This window comes from Geotrypetes seraphini, chromosome 9 (genome assembly GCF_902459505.1).
Source record: "Geotrypetes seraphini chromosome 9, aGeoSer1.1, whole genome shotgun sequence".
Lineage (NCBI taxonomy): Eukaryota > Metazoa > Chordata > Amphibia > Gymnophiona > Dermophiidae > Geotrypetes > Geotrypetes seraphini.
Genome location: NC_047092.1, coordinates 117,240,803 through 117,260,764, shown reverse-complemented (window position 1 = coordinate 117,260,764; position 19,962 = coordinate 117,240,803). Strand labels below are relative to the sequence as shown.

The 19,962-nt window shown below is 43.0% G+C and overlaps 1 protein-coding gene across 1 annotated transcript in view; it reads left to right on the top strand.

Moving 5' to 3' along the window:
- The window catches only part of SNED1 (sushi, nidogen and EGF like domains 1), a 1,138,259-nt gene that overhangs the window by 430,818 nt on the left and 687,479 nt on the right, over positions 1-19,962 (top strand). Inside the window, exons 9-10 of the mRNA XM_033958723.1 lie at positions 4,971-5,069; positions 18,530-18,649. Coding sequence (XP_033814614.1) covers positions 4,971-5,069; positions 18,530-18,649 — 219 coding nt within the window. The remainder of the gene's footprint in view (positions 1-4,970; positions 5,070-18,529; positions 18,650-19,962) is intronic.

The following is a 19,962-nucleotide window of genomic DNA, read 5'->3' as shown; positions in this document are numbered from 1 at the left end:
GGAAAAATATGGAAATCATACGGCGCTAAGTTTGTGCTGTATGGCGAATGGGGTAAGACTGTGAGACTGATCAATTAAACACCACTCTCGTCCAGATAATTTGAGGAAAATGCTGCCAACATATCTCAGTGGAGCAAAAAAAGACCTCAGTATATACTATGCTCAGTTAATAAAAGCATCTGCTCCAAATCAAGCGGGCACAGCTTAATCATAGGTCATTAAAAAAACTCTACTTGCTCAAAACAGCAAAATACTGTATTATTGTTGGTGCAGACAGTCCCCAACTAACTCTGGGAATGCATACAAAAGTTCTCTCTCAGACTTTTATTTAACAGGGATAGAATAAAGTACTTAACTTGAAGACAAATCCTCGTCTGTCATCTCCTCATCATGAGTCTTCACAAATCAGTTTCCAAAAAAAGAGATGCCATTTTGTAACAGCCGTGAGTCTAGACTCACTGATTTCCCCTGATGACACGTTCTGTGAAACAGGGTATACTCCTTTTGGGTTTTCTGGAATTTTTTTTTGTTGGAAATTGATTTGGGAAGACTTGTGATGAAGCGATGACAGAAGAGGATTTGTCTTCAAGTTAAGTACTTTATTCTGTCCCTCTTATATATAAGACTGAGAGAAAACTTTTGTATGCTTTCCCAGAGTTGGTTGGGGACTGTCTGCACCAACAATAATACAGAATTTTGCTATTTTGAACATGTGGAGTTTTTAAATGACCTATGATTAAGCTGTGTCCATTTGATTTGGAGCAGATGCTGTTATTAATTGAGCACAGTATATGTTTATTAAAAACTTTATATACTGCATAATAGCCAATAAACAATCCAAGCAGTTTACAATATATATTAAAAAACAATTTAGAAAAGAACTCCATTCAAGAATAGAAAAGGAAAGAAAGAAAAAATGAACTTTATTTTTCTAAATATATAAAATTCTATGACAATCAAATAACAATAATAAAAATTAATTTGGGACCCATTGACAACATTTTGTAAAGATTGATTACTAGTTTTGCCCATTGATTATACACTTCCAGGAAGGGTGGGAGGGGGAGGATATGTATTTAATTCATTATTTGTTGTAATTTTGTTTACCTTGCTCATTTGTATTGTTCTTGATTGTTTTTATACTGTATGAAAGGGTGGGGTGGGGAGGGATATGTACTTATTATATCATTTGATGGAATTAAGTACTGTCTATATTGTTAACTGTTAATAATATGATGCACTTTGTGTTGGTTTATAAAATGAACAAAGATTTTTTTTAAAAAAAGATTCTTTAAAAAATCCATAACTACATAGATACGAATTGCAATCCCAAACTCATTTCTTCAATTTGAAAAAGTCAATTGAAAAAAGTGTGCTTTTAAATGTCTTTTAAAGTTTATATATGATTCTTCTTTTCGCAAGTCTAAAGGCAAATTATTCCATAGCCGTGGAACTAAATAAAAGAATGCACAATCTCTAGCTGAGGCAAGATGGGCCTTTGAGATATGGGGAACGGCTACCCTACTATCATTCAAAGATCGTAATAAACGCCTTGGTGCATAAAATATCACTAAGTTAAAAAGTTTTGATGGTTGTAGCTGAAATAATGATGTGCCAACATCAAGATCTTAAATTTAATCCTAAATTCCATTGGTAACCAATGGAATTTCAGATATAGAGGTGTCACATGATCACGAATATTTGCATGGCCTAACAATCGAATCGCAGCATTTTGTACTGTTTGTAAGCGTTTCAGTTGTCCCAATCTTATACCTGCATATACTAAATTACCATAATCCAATTTAGATAATACAAAAGCGTGAATTAACATATGCAATGATTTTTCATCTAAAAAATGCCCCAAAACCTTTAGCAACCACAGATGAAACTTGTTCCTCAAAATTCAAATGACAATCTATTATGATCCCCAGATATTTAAAGCTATTTACTAGCTTTATGCTATAGTTATTTAAGGAGAAATCTAGTCTTTGACATATTTAAAACCAATTTGTGTTCATTCAACCATTCTTCTATTCTTTTGAAACCATCTAAGAGAGGACCTAGATCTAATGTTACAGGGGATAGTCTATAAACTAATAAAATATCATCTACACAGATATATGTATTAATTCCTAGTTCCTGAATTCGTCTTGCCAAAGGGCTCAGAAATATATACTGAGGTCTTTTTTTCCACTAGGATATGTTGGCAGCATTTTTCTCAACCTATCTGGAAGAGAGTGGTGTTTAATTGATTAGTTGATAGGTTTCCTACTCTGACCCCATATAATTTGCTGTGTAAGACTGAGAGACCCATCTTTGCAATTGCCTCTGTGGTGTTTCATGTTGTGTGAAGCCTAGCATTGTTATGTTGTAAAAAGTTTTTTCTTTATGTGCTTCAAACTTTTCAGGGTTGCAACTTAACACTTAGAGTGACTGTTTATCCTTTATGAATTTGTCAATCTTTCTCATGTGAGACTCGTTCATTGCTGGTACAGGTTGTCCACTTCATTTTTAATCACACAAATCAGCCCTTCTCATCCACAGTCTTTATATTTTTTGTCCCAGCTACTCACAGTATTCACATCAACACATTCATCATCATAAACAACCTACAAGCAAAGGCAAATTTGAATTGGAGGGACTCCTTCAACAGCAAGAAATTCTACCAAGGCCGATTGCTTAAATCACTCCAACAAGTTCTTACTGCTTCCATTTCATAAGTAATATCAAAACAGCCTTTTCACACAGACTCTTCTTGCCAACTGATTTCAAAGAACAAGTGAACACATGTAGCACGTCAGTGCTGCCATCTGTTGATGAATTTTGGAGGTGGAGGCATTACTTTTCATTTAATCCTCATCTATGCAATGTTTACATCATGTGTACTTATACATGAGTATATGGCTGCACAATTTTATGAAACCTTTTTCTGCATGTAAAGCATGCTTTACATGCAGAGAAACCTTCATAAAATTACCTCCTAAATTAAATTTTTTTAAATTGTGTGGAAAGGGAAAAGAGGAGTGAGCCTAGAATAAGGAAAAAAAAGAAGAGAAATGCTAAATAGGGATTTCCATTTGCTTCAGTATTGTTCCTCATAATTTAAATCTGTTTCTTGCAGAAGTGCCTATGAACTTCCATTTGGTGCTCAAGGTATCTTGGAAAGGCAGTAGAGTCCATATGTAAGGGGATGTTCCCATAGATAGTCACACTGAATACTGGGTTTCTCTTTGTTTTACTATAATATAGTCATATCAGAATTTCCATTGTTTCACATGATGCAAAGTGCTTCATGCTGACCTTGGGACTACAAATTGTATTCTAACATAGTAAATGATGGCAGATAAAGACCCGAATGGTACATGCCCAACCGTACATGCTCTATAAATTAATAATTTAATTTAAATGGTCCTTTTTCTTAGATATTTTTGGGTCAGAAACCTAGAGTTCTGCCTGGTAGTATGCTTAGGTTCTATCTACTGGAGTCTCAGTCAAAGCTCACTCCAGCCCAGCCAAACCATCCCAGCCATCGAAGCCCTCCCCAGCCCGTCCTCAACTGAATGGCCATATACGGGCATAGACTCTCCAAATCTGCCCAGTACTGGCCTTAGTTCCTTCAATATAAATCTATTTTCTGATTCAAGATCCTAAATGTTCATCCCACGCTTTTTTGAACTCCCCTCCATCACCTCCCTTAGGAGAGTATTCCAGGCATCAACCACCCTCTCCGTACAGAAGAATTTCCTTACATTATGCTTTAGTCTACCACCCCTCAACCTCAAATTATGTTCTGTGGTTTTACCATATTCCTTTCTCTGGAAAAGATTTTGTTTTATGTTAATAACTTTCAAGTATTTGAATGTCTGAATCATATCTCCCCTGTCCCGCCTTTCCTCTAGGGCAGGGGTGTCCAATGTCGGTCCTCGAGGGCCGCAATCCAGTCGGGTTTTCAGGATTTCCCCAATGAATATGCATTGAAAGCAGTGCATGCAAATAGATCTCATGCATATTCATTGGGGAAATCCTGAAAACCCGACTGGATTGCGGCCCTCGAGGACCGACATTGGACACCCCTGCTCTAGGGTATACATATTCAGGGTTTCCAGTCTCTCCTTATACATCTTTTGGTGCAAACCTCCTACCGTCTTCGTTGCCTATCTTCCATTCTTCAGATATTGACACTGAAGGGGGGAATATTGACTGATAGAGAATACAGTTTGACCTCTAGAAGGCACTATGCCATTCCAAGCAACTCATTTTTGTAGCAAAGAAATTCAAGGCACTCAATATGTGCATCATGAAATTATTCTTAAAATTGTAGGGAAAAGAAGTCAGGTGGTGACTTTTACCTGACTGGTGCTATTGACTAATAACTCATTCTGATTTTAGTAATCCAAAATTATCTTCCAACTAAAATGAATGCATATTCCATTTCTAATTGTCTCTTAAAAATGTAGAGCTGAAGGTAAATCCATGAATGTAAAAAGCCCATCAAGGGTTAAGTAATGTTATATCTTGGACTCTTATCAGGTATATCGGTACATTTGTCATGTCTTACATGGACTAGAAAAGGAATATCAAATGTTTTTACTGCATTGCTCAAAAGATATAGCCTGAAATTTTTTCTTTGTATTTTTATAAAAAAGATTTCTAGTGCTCACTCTTCTATGTGTTTCATGATCTTCCTTAATGTGCATGCTCCCCACTCTGTGGTTACCATTTGGCTCCAGAAAAAGGAAGCCGAATTGAGACATCCGGTTTAACTTCTATTGCTTTCAATATATAAGAGACATCAATGCTTTCAATCTGTCCTTACTTACATTGCTATCAATGGAAGTCAAACCCAAATGTCTCAATCCATTCTCATTTTTCTGGAACCATATAGTAACCCTGCCCACTATCCACCAAGTGCTTCCTCAATTCCTAAATGATTTTACCCATCCCACGAATTGCTTTTCCATCTGTTGCAGAGGTCGAGGATTGTCAATGCCGGAATGGAGGGACCTGCCTGGATGGGAATGCCACTTGTCACTGCCCTCCAGGGTATTTTGGCCTACTTTGTGAATTTGGTAGGATATTGATAACACTAGATTCAAAGTCCAGCTGTTATCTGACCCTCTACTTTATGAGAGTTTTGTTCTTTTGTCAAAGACACATGAACATTCACCACACTCACCCAAAGACTAGATTCATAGTGGAGCACCTGTTCATGGGATGAATTCAACCACCTTGTTCTCTCAGGGAGGCATAGTCTAGAGCAGCAAGAACTAGAGAAAACAGCATTCAGATCCCAATGACATTCCCTCTGACTTTGGACAAGTCATATCCACCATTGCCTCAGGTACAAACCTGGGTTTGGATTTACTAATATGCATGAATTCAATTTAATATACGGTATGTTATTTGAGCAAGCCCTCTATTTATTAATGGGGCCTATTTACTAACTAAGCACATAACTTACATTAACACACATTAATATATGTTATTAAATCGAACCCTTAAATTGTAAGACCTCTGGGGGACAAAATAATATCTTGAATATGTCTTGAGCAGTTAAAAATGGTATGAGCTAATTCCAAATAAATAAATACATTTTGATTATCCTTGCATACCTCCTCAAGTTGGAATGAATCCATGTTTATAAAGTACTAAAATTGTTTCAAATATAATGGGACCATAACTTTCTTTATAGTATAAAGTAAGTGACTTCAGGAAATGAGGAGATGTTCTTCATCTCAGCAAACAGCAAAGGATGAATGTTCAATAGGGCCTTATTTCATATTGCATCAGAGAGCAATTTTCAAATCTATGATCCATTGTCAGATGTCACTCACCAAAAATGAGTGATTAATTTTATAAAGTCATTTTAGCACAAGTATGGCAATACAGTACTCCCTCAAAATTCACGGGGGTTGCGTTCCAGGAGCACCTGCAAATTTCTTTCTTTAACTCTTTATTAATTTTCTGTTCAAAAACAGTGCATTAAAATATGCATACAATTGACTTCAAGACAGCACTTAAAATCGATCAAAGAAATACTACAAAACATTTCCCCCTCCACCACGCCCACCCTAATTCAAGAACAAAAACCAAAGTGGATACATACAATAAAAATCATAAACAGCACTTTCATTTGGTCAATGAATATAAGAAAATATAATATCCCTCCTCCCTCCCACCCACCCTCACTGGATGTGTCAATCAAATAGGAAATAAGGGGATAATCCAGCTAATCAGTGTTAACAAAATTTGTCAATGGGCCCCACGTTAATTTAAATAGCTTATTAGTACACGTAATTTCTGAATTCATTTTCTCATATTTGTAACATAAACATAAAGAACCCCGCCAAAAGGAGAAATTAAGTCTATGCCAATTTTACCAGTTTTTAGTAACCATTTGCATGGCTATCCCAGTCATTATGGCAAATACAGTGGTACCTTGGATTACGAGCATAATCCGTTCCAGGAGCATGCTCGTAATCCAAAATGCTCGTTTATCAAAGCGAGTTTCCCCATAGGAAATAATGCGTTCCCCCTCCCCCCCCCCGAGAACCGGCATTGCTCCCCTCGAAGGCCCCCCTGCGATCCTGCACCCCCCCACGCGATCTGGCACCCCCCCGCCACAATCCGACACATCCCCCCCGACGCGATCGGGCACCCCCGACACGATCCGGCACCCCCCCGACACGATTGGGCACCCCCCCCGCCGCTTCTTACCCTCATATGGGCACCCCGAAGATCGGCCTCCTCGTCTGCTGGGCCTTGAGCATGTACAGATGCTCAAGGCCCAGCAGACGAGGAGGCCGATCTTCGGGGTGCCCAGATGAGGGTAAGAAGTGGCGGGGGGTGCCGAATCGTGTCGGGGGGGTGCCGGATCGTGGCGGGGGGGTTCCGGGGAGTGTGGGGTGTGCCAGATTGCGGGGGGGGGGGGGGGGGCGCTCGTAAATTGAGCCATGCTCGGTTTCCGAGGCACCGATTATGCAAATGTTTTGCTCGTCTTGCAAAACACTCGCAAACCGGTGTACTCGTAAACCGAGATACCACTGTAGTCTACTTTTATATCTATCTAATGGAGGTTTAGGTGACAACAGTGTACCACAGATCACCACCTCATAAGACAATGGAATCGAAGACTCCAGAATCAAATTGATTTGTCCCCATATTGATTTCCAGAAGTTGAGTATCAAAGGACAAAAGAACAACAAATGATCCAGTGTCCCTATTTCAAGATGACAGTGCCAGCATCTATTAGATTTTGAACTGTCTAACTTCTGCAAACGAACTGGGGTCCAAAAAACTCTATGCAACAGAAAAAAAAAGTTTGTCTCATAGATACTGATGCTGTACATCTCATCGTCCAAGTCCAAATCCGTGGCCATTGAGTAGCAGAAATCCGCTGCTTTGTCTCAATACTCCAAATGTCTTTTAGGCTTCTTGTTCAGATATTCAGATATTAATTTATACCACTTGGCAGCCTGATGCCCTAGCAAATGTCTGGAAACATAGGTTCAGCAAGCTATACTGAGTTTTTAAATTTCGCCATTCAGGGAACCCTTTCTGAATGGCCTGTTTCAACTGCAACCATTTATAAGCTTCAGACTTTGAAATGCCGAACAATTGTTGCAATTGTAATAAATTTAGCATTTTACCATTGGAGATCACATCATCTAAGGCAGTGTTCTTCAATTCTGGTCCGCAGACCGGTGTCGGTCTGCAAAAATTTCTTGCTGGTCCGTGAAGGATTTGGGTCTTCACAAACTGCACACTAGAGAGGCTGCAGGAAGAGAGGCTGCAGTGCAAGCGTCAGTTGACTTGCAACTTCCTGTTGCCGTTGCATATGCCTGGACTGCTGCCTCCTGCCACGTATGTCTCCGCACCTCCAGACCAGCAGCGGCAGCTCTGTGTGCTTTTAACTTCAGCACACAGCTATCCTTAAGCAATAGTTTAGCTGCGGTTTCATGAGGCAGCCTCGGGGCCTTTGCTAGGCCAGCCTGCTTCAATGATGTGACGTGGGCCAGCCTACCAAAGGTCCCAAGGCTGCCTCATGGAACCGCAGCTAAACTACTGCTTAAGGGCAGCTGTGTGCTGAAGTTAAAAGTACACAGAACTGCCGCTAGGCTAAAGGGAGGAAACATTTGCTGGAGAGGGAAGGAGGGGAGGGAAGGGAGAAGTGGTACTCCTGGACAGGGGAGGAGGGAAAGGGAAGAGAGTTACTGTTGGATAAGGGGAGGAGAGAAGAGGTACTTTTGGACAGGGGAGGACGGAGGGGAAAGGGTACTGCTGGACAGGAGAGGAAGGAAATAGCTGGCAGGGAGATTAGAGGAGGGGAAGGAGTTAGGATGGAATGGAGAGATCAGATGAGGGAAAGGGGAGAAACAGGAATGAGAAAGTAGAAAAAGATTGATGTTGGGAAGGGGGGTCAGATGAGAAATAAGAAGAGAGGGACAAGATGCTAGATCTGGTGTAGGAGAGAAAAAGGAGAGCAGAATGAATCACGTATAAAGGAGAGAGGGCATTGGAAAGATACCATATGGAAGGGGGAGATGCTGGATTGAAGAGACAGAGAGCAGACGCTGGTGGAAGAGAGTGAAAAGACGATGAAAGCAGAAACCAGAGATGACAAAAGGTAGAAAAAATAATTTTATTTATATCTTGTGATTAGAATATATCAGATTTGAAATATGTATCCTGCAAGAGCTGGTGTTTGACATAACTGAGGCTCTCTCTGACCAGGTGGCAGTTGCCCTAGTTTCACTCCCCTAATACTATTCCTGTTGTGTGACTGTGGTATTCTGTTAGCATGATATTTCTATGTACCATTCTGTAATAATTTGACTTATTCAGTTTTCTTGATAGTAGAGGGGATATATGTGAAGGGGAGGGGAGACAGGGGCTTTGTTGATCCTTGCTCTGTATTATTTGTATTTATAAAATGACAATTATACAGAATATTGTTTCTTTTTATACTTTAATAAAATATGTTCAATATAAAATCATAACTACTTGAGGCTTATACGGATGGGATCAGATGGTTTGTGGGACCAAACTCGCAGGGACGGGGCAGAGATATTATTTTTTTTTAAATTTCAGTCTTAGTAGTTTGCTGGTCCACGAAATTATTATTTTATTTCCGCCAGCCCAAAAGGTTGAAGAACACTGATCTAAGGTACGTATACCTGCCTGCAGCCAATGTTTCCAGAGGATTTTAAACTCGCCGATTTGTATCTTGGAGTTTAACCATAGAGATTGACACGTGGATTGATGGATCGGAATAGGTGTTAAATTATTAATAAATTTTAATGTATACCAGGAGGAGAATAAAATGCTATTGTTCTTAGGCAATTTGATACTCAAAACATGGCACAATTGTAATATTAGCCAGTCCGGAAGATGCTCCATGAGTTCAGGAAGGATCCATACATACATACCCTGACGCAGAATTAAGGCTTGATAGTACCTATAAAAATTTGGAAAATTTACCCCACCAGCCGAAATTGGTTTTTGCAAAGATATACTAAGGGGCTCATAATCAAAAGAGAAAAACGTCCAAAAACCAGCCTAAGTCGTCACTTGGACGATTATAAACGAAAGACGTCCAAGTGCCGATAATCAAACCGGGTTTTGGACATATATTAGAGAATGACACGGTGGTTGTTACCCACAGCTAGCCGCGAGTAGCCGTGGGTAACCCGCCGAAACGGGGAAGAAAAAATAGTAGCCTCTGCGGTGACGGGGAAAAGGCCATTCACCGCCCCGTGGAGCGGTGAATGGACTTGTCTCCGCAGTGAGGCAATCAAGAATCGCGCGGTCCCCACCTGCCCGATCGCAGTGTTCCGCTATCTCCCTCCCTCCATCTCACCTTAGATGTAGAGCACTGTTCTTCAACTGCTGGTCGCAGGAAATTTCTGCCGGTCCGCAGAGGGCCGGCAAGATTAAGGGACAGGCGCAAAAAAAAAAAAAAAAAAAAAGCCTCCCTCCTTTTCCCCTGCTCTTATCGCCCTGCTGCAGTTGCTAAAGCCAACAGGAAGTCTTTCCGACGTCAATTCTGACGTCGGAGAGGATGTTCTGTGCCAGCCAATCACTGCCTGGCTGGCCCAGAACGTCCTCTCTGACTTCAGAATTGACGTCGGAAAGACTTCCTGTTGGCTTAAGCAGCTGCAGCATGGCGGTAAGAGCAGGGGAAAAGGAGGGAGGCTTTTTTTTTTTTTTGAGCGGCAGAGAGGCGGCAGGCTGGCTATGGCTAGGGAGGGAGGGAGAGAGGTAGACAGGCAGGCTTCGGGGGTGGGGGTGGGACAAAGTGTGGAAGGCAGTGAGAGGGACATAGGAACTAGGAAGGAGGCACTAGGGGCACTAAAAACATGGGAAGGATGCACTGGGGGCACTAAAGACAGGAAGGGGCACTAAGGATATGGGAAGGAGGCACTGGGGGCACTAAAGACATGGGAAGGAGGCACTGGGGGCACTAAAGACATGGGAAGGAGGCACTGGGGGCACTAAAGACAGGAAGGGGCACTAAGGATATGTGAAGGAGGCACTGGGGGCACTAAAGACATGGGAAGGAGGCACCGGGGGCATTAAGGACATAGGAAGGAAAGAGGGAGGGAATAGAAAGGGACAATTCTTGGGCCTGAGTGCAAAAAGAAAGAAAGGATACACAGACTGAAGGAAACGCAACCAGAGACTCATGAAATCAATCACCAGACAGCAAAGGTAGGAAAAATGATTTTATTTTCAATTTAGTGATCAAAACGTGTCAGTTTTGAGAATTTATATCTGCTGTCTATATTTTGCACTATATTTGTCTATTTTTCTATAGTTACTGAGGTGATCAAGCTTGCGGAGATGAGGCGGAAACGGGGTTTTTAAATTTTAGTCCTAGTAGTTTGCCGGTCCACAAAATAATTCTTTTATTTCTGCCGGTCCATGGGTGTAAAAAGGTTGAAAAACACTGATGTAGAGTATGACGGCTTTCTTTATCGCCCAGCCGCACGTGTTCAAAAAGCTGCGCACGTGCGGTTGCTTGAGTTGATCAATCTTCTCCTCTCCTGCAACTTCCTGTTTCCGGTTGCATCAGAGGAGAATATTGAACAAATGAGCAGCCGCGCGTGTGGCTGGGCAAAAAAGAAAGCCGGCATACTCTACATCTAAGGTGAGGTGGAGGAAGGGAGATGGCGGAACGCTGCAATCGGTCGGGTGTCTGCTGTTTTGTATCACTGCCTGCCTACCCTCACGTTCCAAATCCTCCTGTTGCTCATTGTACTGCAGCATCTGCATGATTATGTGCTCAAGTGGCCATTTTTAGTGTGCACAATTGACCTGATTCGAGCTATAGGTGAACATGGGGGACATTTCATTGCAAGGGAGGACAAGTCAATTGATTTATTTTATGTTATGTTTTTACTAAAGGGCAGAGGCACTGAAACAGATTCTCAATGCAGTAGTAGTAGTGGCATGACTCTCTTCTGTCTTCATGGTGTTTCGCAGTACTGAGACTTATATGGATGCTGCGGGGACGGTGACAGAGCGGTGAATGGGATGGCAGTGATGGTGACGGGGCGGTGAAGGGGATGGCAGTGATGGTGATGGGGCGGTGAAGGGAATGGCGGTGTCGGGGCGGTGAAGGGGACGGTGAGCCGGGGACGGGGCGGTGACAGGGACAGATTTTTTTCCCCGTGTCATTCTCTAACTTATATCTAAACTACCTAGGCCTTCATAGTGCCGCTAAATGACCATAGCTAAATGAGGCGTTTCAGGAGGAGTGTCGAGGGCGGGATTTGGGCGAGACGTGGGCAGGCTTAGACTTAGTCGTACAGCATGTATGACCAAAAGTTGTACAACAGACCTAGACGGAACTTGGACATTGTGACTTAGACCATTTAAAACATGGTCTAAGTCACAAAAACCCACCTAAAGTCACCAGATAAGCATAGCAAACATATAATACAGACCCCAGACACACTACCATAGTGATCACCGATCTCCCCAACCCCATAAAAATTGTAATCACACCTTTAAAATTCAGTCTCCAGACCATCATCACCTGGCAGCCTGGCATAGGAAAGCCTAGTTGTCTTGGGGGTGGGTTAGGGACCCATGGAGAGGAGGACCCATGCCCATAAGCCCCTGTAATCACTGCATTGATACTGAAACATGTGCACCCCCTTATACAGCCTCAAAACCCTTTTGTATTGGCATATAAGTGGCTCCTGCAGCCATGAGGGCTATTGGGGTGGTAGATAAGTGGGTCTAGGGGATTCTGGAGGTGGTTTGGAGGGCTCACCGTGACTTATATGGGAGCTGTAGTGAGATGAAGACATGGCACCCTTTTTGTGAAGTTCACAGCAGTGCCCTTTAAGGTACCCCACTATTTAGGTGCCATGTCTGGGTGTTCAGTCCATCACTTTGTAGACCTCTCCCACGTCTAACAGGGCTTGTTCTTGGATGAAAAGTTGGACAAAAATGTGGTTTAAAGATGGACGATTTAGCAGCTTGGATGATCAGATCGGCAGGACATATAGTTAGACAATTTTAGAAACGAAAATAAATTTGGACGTATTTTTCGAAAATGTGTCCTAAGCTATTTTTTACTTTGGGCGACTTGGACGTAAACGGACTTAGACGTTCCTTTCAATTATGCCCCTCCACGGCTATTCTAGCAGTTTTACCCAGCCAAATAAATTTTGCAAGAATCTTGTTCAATTTTTTTATAAAAGGACCCTGGAAAATAAACTGGTAACATACTCATTTGGTAACAAACTACAGACAGAATCATCATTTTGATGGTTTGGACTCTTCCCCCACCAAGAAAAATGTAAAGGATTCCAACACTCACACATTTCTTTGACTTTCAACAATAAAGACTTTTCATTTACTGTCATTGTGTCTTCCAATATTTTTAGAATCATAATACCCAAATATTTTATACCCTCTTCCTTCCAAAGGAATGGGAACGGATAAAATAAGCCCTTTACACAATGTACATTTAATGGAAGAACCTCCGATTTGCTCCAATTTATTTTGTAACCTGAAAATTTACCAAATCTATCAATCAATTCCAGTAAATGTGGAATGGTAGATTCTGGATTCCTCAAATGAAGCAAAATATCATTAGCATAGGCCGAAACCTTATAATCTCGACCTGCTTATGTGATTCCCTGTATCTCCTTTGCCTGCTGAATGGCCAACAACAAGGGTTCCAAAACAATATCAAAAAGCAAGGGAAATAGGGAACATCCTTGTTTAACTCCCCTCTCCAGACAAAAACGCTCTGAAAATGTATTATTAATATATAATCTGGCTGAAAGGGAACTATACAAGGTTTGAATCATTTGAATAAATCCGGAACCTATACCAAACCAATCCATTGCTTGATACATGAAAGTCCATTCTACACGATCAAAGGCCTTTTCTGCATCCAAAGAAACAGAGAAGGCCAAATCATCCATTGTTTTTGCTAAATTTAGCATATGAAATGCCAATCCGGTATTATTTGAAGAATGTCTTTGAGCAACAAAACCCTTTTGGTGTAAGCCAATCATATAAGGGAGAGCCTTGGCTAATCGCAGAGCAATAACTTAGCCAGGAGTTTTCCATCCACATTAATTAAAGAAATAGGCTTGTAGTTCAAAACCAACATGGGATCTCTATTTGGCTTTGGCAAAACAATGGTTAAAGTGTCCGCCATAGTACCTGTGAATTTAAAAAAACCCACGATAATTGGATGTGGTTTAGGAGTGGGGATCAGAGGCGGGAGAGGGCCACAGGGGCGGCTGCTGTGAGTGCCGATGCGGGCGGTGGCGCTTGCGGTTTCGACCCGGGCCGGGATCGCTGGTCCAGCAAAGCAGATCGGGGGGCCAGAGGATGTGCATGGCAGTGTCCCGGGTCGCAGAAGAGGCGGACGGAGGATATTTTTGTGGAGGGAAAAAACCTGTGAACGAATTGGGCCGCGAACAATGAACCACAACTTCGCAAGGAGTACTGTATAGATGCATAAAATTGCTTTTATAAAATTAGGACAGGCGTAACAATTTGCATGTTGGCATGAATGCATGTATTTTTACTGTAGGCATTGCTAGGGCATGAACTGTCTGCAGCAAGGGCAAAATTAGGAAATATGCATGTTGATTATATAATACAATAATCTATATGCTGGTGTAAAGCAGGGGGGTGAAGTGCCCAGGTGTTTCCTTGGTGGGGACAGCAGCAACACCTTCTCTACCCCCCCCCCCACTACCACCACCCGCACCTCTTCAAATCTTGACTGGCAGAGGGCAGCATCACTTACACCCCAAAGACTTCAAAGGAGATAAAGGGCTCTTCATAAACAAAGCATGGCAACTGCTCATCCAAAAGAAATTTAGCGCATAAAGAACTAAAGCCAAGGACAAACACCTCCCTCCATCTCAAAATTTGCAGCCTATTTTCTGATAGTATTTAAAAATGTGATCAACAGACTTTCCCGCCACAAGTGAAATGTGTACTAATGAACTTTCCCTCCACAATTTAAATTTGTGACCAACGAACTTTCCTGCCAGAATTCAAATTCACGACCAACTGATTTTCCTGCCTCAATCACCTCAAACCCCAGCCAATCAAGTTAGAGGACTCACTATAGATAGAGACAAATTGCAAACTTTACAGCATACTCTGAAGAAAGCCACATCATGAGGCTGAAATGTTGGTTCTACCTAACCAGATGTGGCGAGACCTAGACAACTGCAACAATTATGATGCCAGCAGTGGAAGCCTAAAAGAGCAAGGCACAATGATGTTTGGCAGCATTTTTATTAAAATGGCCACAGAAATCTTGTAGAAGAACCTAGTGGCTAGAGTAGTGGACTCTAAACCGAGGAGTACAAGTTCAGATGACACTAACTTTTTTTGGTAAATGTGATCCCCTGCACTAACCACTAAACTAGGGGTCGGCAACCTTTTTACAGCAAAGAGCCAATTTATCCAAAGTGTTTGATCCAAGATTTACAAAGTCACAAGGTGTAGCTTCTCTCCCCTCCATCCCCTTGCAGGTCTCTGCACTTCTCATCCCTCCCTCTCTCCCCCTGCCCCTCCCCTAAACCATAGCCAAGGTTCTCTCCCCTCTCCAGGCCCAAAACCTTTAATCTCCCTCCCAACCCCACAATTTCCCCCCACCCAGGCCTACTGAGGTACCTGGTGGTCCAGTTGGAGTCTTTGTGGCAGGAGCGCGGCCCTCACACTCCTGCCTCCTCACAACTGCCTTCTAAAATGGCTGCCACAACTTCTCACAGCAGTTCATGGTACTACAGGAAATGCCATTAGCAGCTGAGAGAGGTTGTGGCAGCTGTTTTAGAAGGCAGCTGTGAGGAGGCAGGAGTGTGAGGGCTGCGCTCCTCCCACAAAGACTCCAACTGGACCACCAGGTACCAGGTGAGAGATTTTATTTAGATGAATTTTACAATAGATCAATAGAAGATTAATGAGTAATGAATTAAAGAAATAAATTAATTGAGTTAAAGGTAGGGAGGATGGGTTCAAGCCAGTGATGCAAATAGGAGTAAGAGAACAGATCTGTTTGTCTCTTTGAGAAAACCTGGAATGGGTAAATCTCCATGATCTGAGGATTGTTCCTTTTTAAAAAAGACCTCCAGTGTCATTTCTGTCTATACTGGTGGTTTTTTTGTTTGATTCTGTCTACACTCTGCCCATGTTTATGCCCCCCTCACACTTACACACTAATGGCTTGATTCTATATATACAGTATAACACCTAAAAAATCAGCACCGATCATAACGGAAATGAGCATGATTCTATAAAAGGCACATGTCACGCTTAGTACGCATCACTTAACATTTAGGTCAAGAAAAAACCAGACCTAAGTTGTGCTTCTCCCCTGGCCATGCCCCCTTTTGAGATTTGCATGCTAGAATTGACACACAGCATTTTATAGAATGTGCTGACCAAGGGCTAGATTCACAAAGCAAACCGATCGTGTACCAATCGGTTTGCGACCCCTTAACAATCAAATTTCCCTCCAGCCTGATTCACTTACCTCTCCTGCGATCCGCTTCGAATACATGCATGCAAATGAGGTGAAACGCATGCAAAGTAGGCTGGCACGCAATTCACAACACCAAATTTCAGATCTGACTGGGCTGGATGATCACCTGAAGAAGCGACTGCTGGGGACCAGTCAAAAACGTCTTTCTGACTGGAAGCCCTGCTCTCTGTCCTGCAATCTCTCCTGCCTGCTCATCCCGAATGCCGCCCTGCTCTGCCCTGCTTCTTATCTCCTGCTGCTTGCCTTTCCAATGCTCTTCTCCTGCCTGCCCCGAACTGCCATGATTTCCTGCCTGCCTCGACTCTCCCACCCTTCCCCACAGTGCAAGCCCGTGGTTTTAACCCGCAGGCTTTAAATGGGTTAAAACAACAGGCTCCATTTATCTTTTTATTAGCCTTGGTAACTGGCTGAAATTGACTGATAGAACTCTGGGCTGCTGTTTGTCACGCGCTTTAGCTCATGCATGTGCCTCCATACTATAAGACCGTCTCCTTCCCTGTGTATCCTCGCTGCCCGGTATCACTTCTCAGCCCAGCAACCAAGAAACTACACAGGGTTAGTTTAGTTCCTCACTCTATTTTTATCAGCCACGAGTGTGAGGAACTTTTTCTCTCGAGGTCCACATTACAGCGGTAAGGTGAGGGTGGCAGCAGGCAAGAGCGGGACTGGCTTTCTGGGAGCCACGTGGGTTGGGGTCAGTGGAGGCAGTGGTGTTTGGTTCAGTCTGTGGTGATGGAGGAGAAATAAGGGCTTGATAGAGCAGGAAAAGCAGAAGAGTCGGTGCGCTGTGAATCTACTAGTTTAAAAAAAAGGTCTCAGCTGGACGGGTCTAGACGCATGCGCAGACCATCTACAGATGGTATGTGCATGCATCGGGATCCAAGCCGGAAGATGGGGGCGTTCCTACGATTGCCCCCATCTGCATATTAGATGTTGAAGAATTCGTCGGACCTGCACGGATTGGGCCCGATCGGGCAGGTTAGTGAATCTGGCCTCAAGTTGTATGTGTAACTTCTAATTAGTGCAAATTAGCATCAATTATGAGGTGTTACTTGCCAATAATCGGTACTAATTGGACTTGTTAAACAATTAAGCTGTGCACACCAATTTGTGTGCACAACCTATGGCACTTTGGGCTAGATTCACTAAGGACACCGATCATGTCCCGACCATTTTTGCGAACCAATTTTCCTCTGACCCAATTCATTAACCTCTATGCCGATCCTGTCCGTACCCGATCTGATCCAAGCATGCAAATGAGGGAAATGGCAAGCAAATGTAGGAAGGACGTGATTCACTAAACTAAAGAAGGCACACCGACTGGGCTGGCCGATCCAAAAACAAACGACTGGTGAGGACCAGTCGCTTGAGCAAAAACCCTGTTCTCTGCCCCGATTAATATTGGAAACCAGATGATAGATTGCTTAAAATTGGTGGTTTGACCCTATCAGGTGCCATCAGATTTTATTTTATTTATTTTCTCCTGCTTGCCGCCCCACTCTGCTCTCTTCTCTGCCCGAAAAATAATGCTGGCTGCAGGCTCGCGAGTAAAAAAAGTCAAAAAATAAAAAGCTGTTCACAGACAAAAAAAAACCGCATGCGTAGATCATCTACAGGCACAGAAGATAGTCTGCGCCTGCATCAGGATTGCTCACTAGCGATCCTTGTGGTCAGTGTGGGGCGTTCCTCCGATCACCCCCATTAGCATGCTGACCCATTGTGGATCAGTTGGCCTGCCCCGAATCGGCCCTGGATAGAGCAGGTTAGTGAATTGGGCCCTATATGCAGAATTTGGAAGGGGAATTCTATAAATGGCACTCAAAAATCAGTGTTGGAAAATATCAGTGCTAAGCAATTCCTACACCTAACCTTTGGCACCAGACTTATGCCTACTGAAACCTGGTGCCCAAGAAAGGCATGTATAACGTTTTGGAATGCCCCTCTGTTTTTCTCTTTCAGTAGAATCCAAGCTGATAATCCTTTTACACACAATATACAAATAAGAAGTTCCAATTCGTGGGACACTGTTCTTCCTTTTTCATGGATCTGAAGTGAAAGTAACTTCCTGACTAACTGCTTGTAGGTATCTCTTACTCTTCCAAGTCAGGGCCAGCAATCAGGCTAGTATGGTCCAATCACCCATCAGGTAACAGAATGAGGGACAGAAGGGACCTGACAGAAAACGGAAGCAGTGATGGCAGGAATTTGGTGGAAGGACTGACAGCAGAAGCTCAACAGGTGATTATGTAAATAGTTGCAAAGACCTGGTGGTTGGTAAAAGGAGTGACTATAGGGATGAGAAATAACAGGGTCCACATATGTGATGGAGTGAATGACAGCAGGGTCCTAATAGATGATGGAGGGAGTAACAAATAAGCACTCAGCATGTCACCAGATGACTGGCACCCAGTATGTTGTTTTCTAATCATACAGTCTTTTATGCAATTCATTGGTGCTTGTTATTGACCAATATATTTTTCTGTGATGTTTTCTCAGAGGTGACAGCTACCCCCTGCAGTATGAGCATCCAGTGCCCAGATGGTGGGTCCTGCATGGAATATGGAGGCACCTATCTTTGTGTTTGCCACACCGACTATAGCACTGCCATTAACCACTGTAAGAAACAGAGAAGAATAAAAAGGGATATTTTATAGCTAAATCCAGGAGACAATTAAAGGAAGAAGTTATGCAAGCAGTGGCTTAGTAAGGGAAATGCGTGTGTGTGTGGGGGGGGAGGGGGAAGTCCGTCCCAGGTGCAGTCTTCCTAAGGACGTGGGACCCTTCTTCCTCTCCACCTGCTCCTCTTCTTGCCGTGCACACCTCTTGCCTTCCCCCATACCTTTTTTTACTTCCCTGGCGTAAGGCTGCCTGAATCAGCGCCATCTCTGACATCACTTCCAGGACCCAAGCCTAGGAAGTCACGTCAAAGGACGAGTGGACACCAACGTGGACATGCTGCTCACACCAGAGAAGTTAAAAAGATAAAGGGAAGGGGGGTGCGCCATGCTGCAAGGGTAGGGTTACCAGACATCTGGATTTACCCAGACATGTCCACTTTAGAGGGCATGTCCGGGCATCCGGATGGCTTTTCCTGGTTTTGAAAAGCAGATCGCATCAGGAGGTGCGGATGCCCTTCCAACCGATGAGAACAGGCTGAGGGGGCGGGGCTAGGCGGGCCTGGGGTGGGTCTATGGGTCCAGATTTTACATAAGTAAAATCTGGTAACCCTATGCAGGGGGGATGGGGAAGAGGGCAGGGGAGGGGCGATGTTCATCCTTACTATGCCACTATATGCAGGACAGAAGAGAGGAGAGACTATTATAAAAAGCTAATGGATAAGGGATATTTATAAATGCCTGAGGGGAGGAAGAGTAACATATATGGCTGAGAAGATGGATGGCTACAATTGGTTGATGAGGAGTAAAGGAGTGATTATAAATATAAAGGAAGAGGGATAGCTAGAATTGGCTGGGAGGGGTAATTTCCCTATGGTAACTAAGGTGAAGTAGTTGTAGGCAAATTAGGTTTAGACAGGAAGCCCTATCTGCCTGTGAATCCACATTCCCCATTGTGTCCCACACTACCTTAAATACCTTCAATCAATATTCAGCCTACGATGGTCAGTATTTTTTTTTTTTTTAATGCTGACTACTACAGGCAGAATTAGCCCTGGATATACAATGCTGGGTCATGTCCAAGTACTATCACTGAATATCTGGAGTTAACTCTTTAGGTGCTAGCCGCCAGTTCTTATGTGGATCCTGACTGATATTCAGCCAAAATCACATAAAAATTCGGGACAAGTACTGACTCTCACTCCTACGGATCCCCCATGCTACCCCCCTTTGGACTTCAGAATCCTCCCCAATAAGATCCCCCCTCCCCCCCATTTGCCCTTGGCTTTTTAACTCTAGACCACCAGGGACTCA